Source organism: Sprattus sprattus, assembly GCF_963457725.1.
Source record: "Sprattus sprattus genome assembly, chromosome: 7".
In the NCBI taxonomy this organism is placed as follows: Eukaryota; Metazoa; Chordata; class Actinopteri; order Clupeiformes; family Clupeidae; genus Sprattus; species Sprattus sprattus.
In genome coordinates this window covers 2,267,712-2,275,211 of record NC_137926.1, presented here as the reverse complement: position 1 = coordinate 2,275,211, position 7,500 = coordinate 2,267,712, and the positions used below count along the sequence as shown (strand labels likewise).

General features: G+C 49.5%; 1 protein-coding gene across 1 annotated transcript in view; it reads left to right on the top strand.

The window, feature by feature from the left end:
* Window positions 1–3,474: 3,474 nt before the first annotated feature.
* The window catches only part of garnl3 (GTPase activating Rap/RanGAP domain like 3), a gene marked incomplete at both ends in the record, with an annotated part of 113,657 nt that continues 109,631 nt past the window's right edge, over window positions 3,475–7,500 (top strand). Inside the window, 1 exon segment of the mRNA XM_080842567.1 lies at window positions 3,475–3,575. Coding sequence (XP_080698693.1) covers window positions 3,475–3,575 — 101 coding nt within the window.

Genomic DNA, 7,500 nt, shown 5'->3' with positions numbered 1-7,500 from the left:
GAGATGACAGAGGAGGAGGAGCTCCGTGAGGAGAAGAGAGAGGAGGAGGAGATCCGTGAGGAGGTGAGAGAGGAGGAGCTCCGTGAGGAGATGACAGAGGAGGAGGAGCTCCGTGAGGAGATGACAGGGGAGGAGGAGCTCCGTGAGGAGAAGAGAGAGGAGGAGGAGCTCCGTGAGGAGGAGGAGCTCCGTGAGGAGATGACAGAGGAGGAGGAGCTCCGTGAGGAGATGACAGGGGAGGAGATGACAGGGGAGGAGGAGCTCCGTGAGGAGGTGACAGAGGAGGAGGAGATGACAGAGGAGGAGGAGCTCCGTGAGGAGATGACAGGGGAGGAGGAGCTCCGTGAGGAGATGACAGAGGAGGAGGAGCTCCGTGAGGAGGTGACAGAGGAGGAGGAGCTCCGTGAGGAGAAGACAGGGGAGGAGGAGCTCCGTGAGGAGGTGACAGAGGAGGAGGATCTCCGTGAGGAGGTGACAGAGGAGGAGGAGCTCCGTGAGGAGGTGACAGAGGAGGAGGATCTCCGTGAGGAGGTGACAGAGGAGGAGGAGCTCCGTGAGGAGGTGACAGAGGAGGAGGAGCTCCGTGAGGAGGTGACAGAGGAGGAGGAGCTCCGTGAGGAGGTGACAGAGGAGGAGGAGCTCCGTGAGGAGATGACAGAGGAGGAGGAGCTCCGTGAGGAGGTGTCAGAGGAGGAGGAGCTCCGTGGGAGGTGACAGAGGAGGAGGAGCTCCGTGGGAGGTGTCAGAGGAGGAGGAGCTCTGTGAGGAGAAGAGAGAGGAGGAGGAGCTCCGTGAGGAGGTGACAGTGGAGGAGCTCCGTGAGGAGGTGACAGAGGAGGAGGAGCTCCGTGAGGAGGTGACAGAGGAGGAGGAGGTCCGTGAGGAGATGAGAGAGTAGGAGGTGGTCCGTGAGGAGATGAGAGAGGAGGAGGAGGTCCGTGAGGAGATGAGAGTGTGTGTGTGTGTGTGTGTGAAAGAAAGAGAAAACAGAGAGAGAGAGAAAGAGAGAGAGAGATGTGTGTGTCTGTGTGTGTGTGTGTGTGTGTGTGTGTGTATGTGTGTGTCTGTGTGTGTGTGTGTGTCACCTGAAAGCAGACGCTGTCAGACCTGGGTGCCTTAAGATCAGTGGAAAATCCCTGCAGGTCAGAGACTCACTCTCATACTAACAACACACACACACACACACACACACACACTCACACACACACAGACACACACACACACACACTCACTCTCACAAACACACATCCTCACACATACACACACACACACACACACACACACACACACACACACACACACACACACAGGCATGAGTCATAACAGCATCATGACTTTAAACACACACAAACACACAAACTCTCCCTAAACAAAATGTCTCTGACACTCTCACACACACACACACACACACACACACACACAGACACACACACACACACACAAACTCACACACACACAGACACACACACACACACACACACACACACACACACTCACACACACACACACACACAAACTCACACACACACACACACACACACACACACACATCCCTCTCTCTCTTTCATGGCTAGTGTAACTCGTAACTCGATAGACCACCTGCTCTCCGCTGGCTGACTCACAGGTTGAATAGCAGCTTGTTTTTCTGATATGTCACAGCTGGGATCTGCTCTGCTTTGTTAGGGTTCGGCTGGAGCAATATAAGCCCCCAATACGGCACTGTTTGGGCAATGCGCACACAACACACACCTCAACACACACCTCAACACACACACCTCTTCTGGACTGCACACCCAACACACACCTCAACACACACACACCTCTTCTGCACTGCCCACCCAACACACACCTCCTCTGCACTGCCCACCCAACACACACCTCCTCTGCACTGCCCACCCAACACACACCTCCTCTGCACTGCCCACCCAACACACACCTCCTCTGCACTGCGTTTCTGCTCCCCCCTGCACAGTCAGGAACATATACAGATGAACGGGCTTCTAGCCTGTCTGCCATAGCCTACTGCATTTGTATGGCAGCTGTGAAGGCCATCGTTTCACTATGTTCTGAATCTATTAAATGTGAGGAAGGAATAAGAAGTCATTTTTTAAAGAGAGTGTCAGCAGTTACAGAGTTGTAAAGAGTGACATTGAAAGCATGTGTGTATGACCAGTGGTGTGGTGCTGTAGTCCAGGGTATACGCAAGTATACAGAGTATACCCACTTATTTTTCAGTCAGCATTGCGTATACCCACTTCTCAAAACAGGGCGTTTATCCTGTGCTGTATGGGCTGCTTAAGAAAACTGCAAAATGAAGAGTATACCCACTTCTCCAGGGAGCACTACACCACTGTGTATGACTGATGAGGCTGTTTATATAAAGCGTTCCTAAAGCTCACCACAGCAAAGAAAACCCCCCTGCAGTGATGGTTGAACGTTACAGTGGTGCTAAAAGACTAAGAGATGAGTGTGTGTGTGTGTGTGTGTGTGAAAGAAAGATAAAACAGAGAGAGAGAGAGAGATTATATGTGTGTGTGTGTGTGTGTGTGTGTGTGTGTGTGTGTGTGTGTGAAAGAAAGATAAAACAGAGAGAGAGAGAGAGATTATCTGTGTGTGTGTGTGTGTGTGTGTGTGTGTGAGAGAGAGTGTGAGTGTGCGTGTGTGTGTGTGTGTGTGTTTGTCGCCTGAAAGCAGGCGAATCTTCAGCGTTGGGTTAAAAGAGACCGTTATAATGGCTGTGCCAGGTGAATCAAAGCACGTTTAGGCTCAGACCTTGAGACGTGGCCAGGTATTAACCGCGAGTGGCCAACCACATTGCCTGTTGCATCTACTTTGGCACGGGCATTTAATATAGGTGAGCACGGTTGGTTTCTCTGCCACCACGCTCTCTCTCTCTCTCTCTCTCTCTCTCTCTCTCTCTCTCTCTCTATCTCTCTCTCTCACACACACACACACACACACACACACTCCGTGTCACTCTCTCTCCTCGCAGGCGTTCTTTCTCCGCCGAGTAGACGTTAGGACCGCGCAGACTCGACTCGTAAGTGCGACTAGGCAGTTGGGTGTCTTCTGGGGTCCGGTATTCAGCGCTCTACAACCGGAGTGGACAGGTCGCCCCTCTTCCCGTGGCTGTGAAGGATTTAATCGGCTTCAGACGACGCGATTCTTCCACTTAAGAGTCCAGTGGTTTCGGTTTGGTTCTCTCCGGGACCGTGCCCCTAACCATGGAGCACAACTGATTAGTTTGGTGCTTTTGTTGTTGTCGGACGAAGAAAGTCTCCGACTCACTTTCCTCCTTCACCAGAGGCGAGCTTGTAGTTTTTCTTTTTCTCTTTTTTTTTGGTAGTGGGGGTCTGCGTCTCCTGCTTTGTAAAAAGCGGCCATCCCCGTGAACGGTGCCCCTTCCTCCATCTAAAAACGACTCTACCCCCACCGGCTGGATTAAAACCTCTTCACCGTCCGACTCCGAGCACAATGAATTCGGATATAAACATGTACTTGGGCCGGGAGAAAGCGGGTCTGATGCGCAAAAGAGCTCTGCTACTGAGAAAGGGTTGCAGCTTCGAAATAACAAGGTAGGTTGATTTCTCCTTTTTTGGTCGGGGGGAGGGAAGGGTATTCTGGGGCTGTTTTGGGAACACCGCATCGTGTAGCGGAGGCAATAGACGGCTCCTATCCCACACACACACACACGCACACACACATAGACGGCTCCTATCCCACACATGGCTCTTTTAACGACGCCTAGCGCAGCGTGTGTGTGTGCAACGGTGCGTTTTGGGTGCATTTTCCTTTCGGTGTAGGTTAAACATAATCCGCTTCAGACGTGATCCCGTGTGAGGAAAAAACCAGCAACGTTACTTTCCAAATCCACGGAATGAGAGAGGGGGGGGCGGGGGGGGGTCTGTCATCTGCAGTGTCGCCCCCCGTGCGCTTCATCAGGTGCAGACATGGTGTTTGCGCATCTTCGGAGGTGCTTAACTGATTTCCCTCGAGCCCAACATCCCTTCCCCGCGCCCCCCCCCCCCCACACTCACCGCTCCTCCCGGGGTCTCCCTCTCTACCGTGAGTGTGTGTATGTGTGTGTGCGTGTGTGCGTGTGAGTGGGTCGGGCTAGCCGTTTCACCTCAACCTGTACCGCCCTCCCCCACTCTCGCGGCATATATCAACATTGGTCGTGATAAAACTCAGTGACCCGGGCCATGCGTCTTCAATTGGACAGATATACGACCAAGTTCTACGCAGAAGCTCGATTTTATTTATTTATATGCAGTCATAGTCTGGGCAGTCACTTCATGTAAAATAACACGCGACTGTATTTTCAAACGGGTGATGATGACACGGTGTGATTTAGTCAGAGAAAAAAAAAATAACACTGCTGCATTTCGGTCAATACCGCCGCAATTTTCCATTGAGGGGCAATACATGTCCTGTCAGCACCTTGGTCTTGGCACGAAGTGCAGGCGGCGGGGAAGAGGTCAGGTAATTATCTGCCCATTATCGGAGTCCAAGGTGGACTGCAGCCAGAAGCAGTGTGTGTGGAACACCGGGGCAGCGGCTTGGGTGTCGGCTTGCCTGCTGCATCCCTCTGCTGAGACGGTCCCAGTGAGGTGAGGGGAGCTCAGGGGTCTTGCAGCAGACCCCCCCCCCCCCCACCCCCCCCCCACCCCCGTCCTCTCATCTCCTTCGCAGGAGGGGTCAATCCCAAAACTCTGAATCCTGATTCAACGCCGCAGCATTTCAAATAGAAATTGGTAAACAAGGAAGTCTTGCATGGATGTGAATAAGCACATGTTAAATCCATAGACATTGGGAGTCTTCTTATTCTTCCCGTCCGTTACAGAGACTGCAGATAGTGATGTATTTAGAAGTCTGATCACATTCACTGTGCACCGATGAAAACACATTTATCTGTCAGTATGAAGACTTAAGATCTTAAGGCTTTCTATTTAACCACGGGAAGCCCCTAGACCAGGCACACTGTCAACCGCCTTCATCTTTAGCCTAGTGGTAGGTTAGTGTTGGTGCAGGAAATATTGGATGTCAAATAAAGAAAGCGATACTTTAACGCGATTCTCTCCGCTCATTTTGCCATTAAAAATTGTGAAATAGCCTGCATGCGTCCTCACTGAAGCCAAGCGGCTGCACCGTTGGAGTTTATATGTCCGCTAGAGGGAGCTAAAGTAGTCTCTACTACTTCAGAGGAAGCGGTGGAGACGGGGAGGAGATTCCGCATGGTCCTCGCACTGGGCCAGATGAATGTCCAATTTGGGAGGCGAGCGCAAAGACTCCGCCAGTCCGCAGAAAGCGCTTCGGGTTGACTGTAGGGCCAGCGGCAGGGTTGCAGTGGAGATTGGCAAGGGGGCAACATATTCTAGTAAGTTACAGTAATGCAGCTGCCATGGACGGACATAATAGGGGAGAACAGGGTTGGAAGTAACATTTTTAAATTTGAAGTTCTCAAAGAGATGTTACCATACGAAAGCCAATATTCTTCTGACAACCTACATCTGTCCTCTATTACATACTGTTCAATTTATAGAGCAAACACAAATATAATATAGGCTAAAACTAGGTTGACAATGACAATGGCCTCAAATGATTTGGACTGTTATGGGGATGTCATCCTGGGGTTGAAAGGTCAGTATGTTGTGTGGGCAGCTAAGTTCAACATGAAAATATAATGTCCAAATGTATGCTATACGGCAGGGGTGTCAAACTCAAATACACAGAGGGCCGAAATAAAAAAAATGGGTGCAAGTCAAGGGCTGGACAGTGGGGCAAACGCTCCCTAAATTGACGTTTGCTACCAACACCGGGACAGTGCATTGTGGGGCTGGGCAGTATTTGTGGTGCGTTCGACATACCAGCGGTCGTGGCAGACAAGCTCTGATAGATAAATAGATAGGAAATAGATGGATACTTCATTAATCCTGAGGGGAAATAAGGCAAGCCAAATAACATTTAACCGTTGCTCATTCAAATCGATGGAACTTTTTGCAACATTCTGAGGAGCTGGCGGGCCAGATTACATGTAAATGCCTTGTCTGGCCTGATCAGGCCCCCGGGCCTTGAGTTTGACACATGTGTTATATGGTATATAGGCCTTGGCAACATGGTCGGGATAATTCAAACGTAAAATTGTCCTGTTTAGCAATCCTGGACATGGAACACAAGAAAGAATAGACTACTTAAGTTCAGCCAGGGGTAAAACAATATCAGTTGTAGCTTTTACACACACACACTTTTAAAAACACACTATTACACACACACTTTTCAAGCATGCTGAGATAGAAAGGACCGTAGAAAGGCATTTTACTGTCGCTAGCTAGACACCATATTTCTTGCATACCATATTGCACATCACATTTCCTTTATAACCTTTCGTCCTATGCTGCGAGTTACTGTCTGCAACAAAGCTAGATTATTACAGCAGTTATAGCATTGGCTCACAGAGAATAATCCTATTATTTGTCAACATCAGCAAACATGGTTTGGGCGAACATGACTTCCTTCCCCCAGTGTAGTGCACTTACCCTGCTGAAGGCAGTGTGTGTGTGTGTGTGTGTGTGTGTGTGTGTGTGTGTGTGTGTGTGTGTGTGTGTGTGTGTTCCCCCAGTGTAGTGCACTTGAAGGTTTACCGTCAAACAAAGGCTGCGACAGCTTTGGCCGCGGATGTTTCCCATAGGCCTACACTCTCCCCGTAAAAATAACAAACAGGCTGAACGCCAAGATATGAATTCAAGAACACAGTAGAACATTGAGTGCTATTCATTGCCACTTACGATGCAGGGAAGGCTTTGGAGGCCAAATCGCAGACTGAACCTTCATGGGAAATGAAATGTGATTGGATGAAAATCAATGTTCTCTCTACATTGCCTAATCGGAGTATGCAATGTTGTGATGTTTTTCTCTGCTGACCCAAGGGTTTCTAATTTATCAGATTTTTACACATTTTACCAGGCCAATAGATAGAAAAAAAGGAGTATTTATTGTTACACCAGGTTTTATTGCTCTTAGCTTGACTGTTCTCTCCCTTGTACGTCGCTTTGGACAAAAGCGTCTGCTAAATGACTAAATGTAAATGTAAATGCAAAAACGGAGGGTGCTAATACGTCTCATATGAAAGGAGGTGTAAATGGATGGACTAGTGGAACCGCTGGCCGACAGAAAAGGAAACCGATCGATTCGATATGCACGTGTCATCAAACAGAGAGATAGTACAGGGCAGTAATTCTGCACCCGGCAAACAAATACTAGGACATATGCCGCTTAAACAAACACACTCATTAGTGTACCAGGCAGCTACACGTGCTTGGATGAAGTGATGGCAAACAAAGTAGGCGAACAAAACTAAAGGCTGCTTTTAGAACAGAAGAACAGGACTCGTGTTTCCAATACTGCGGCCAGTGTTCCCCATACGCACGCATCAAACACGCTATTTCAATTACTGCAAAACTGTCACCGCACCACAGACGTATGCAGTTTTCATACATACAA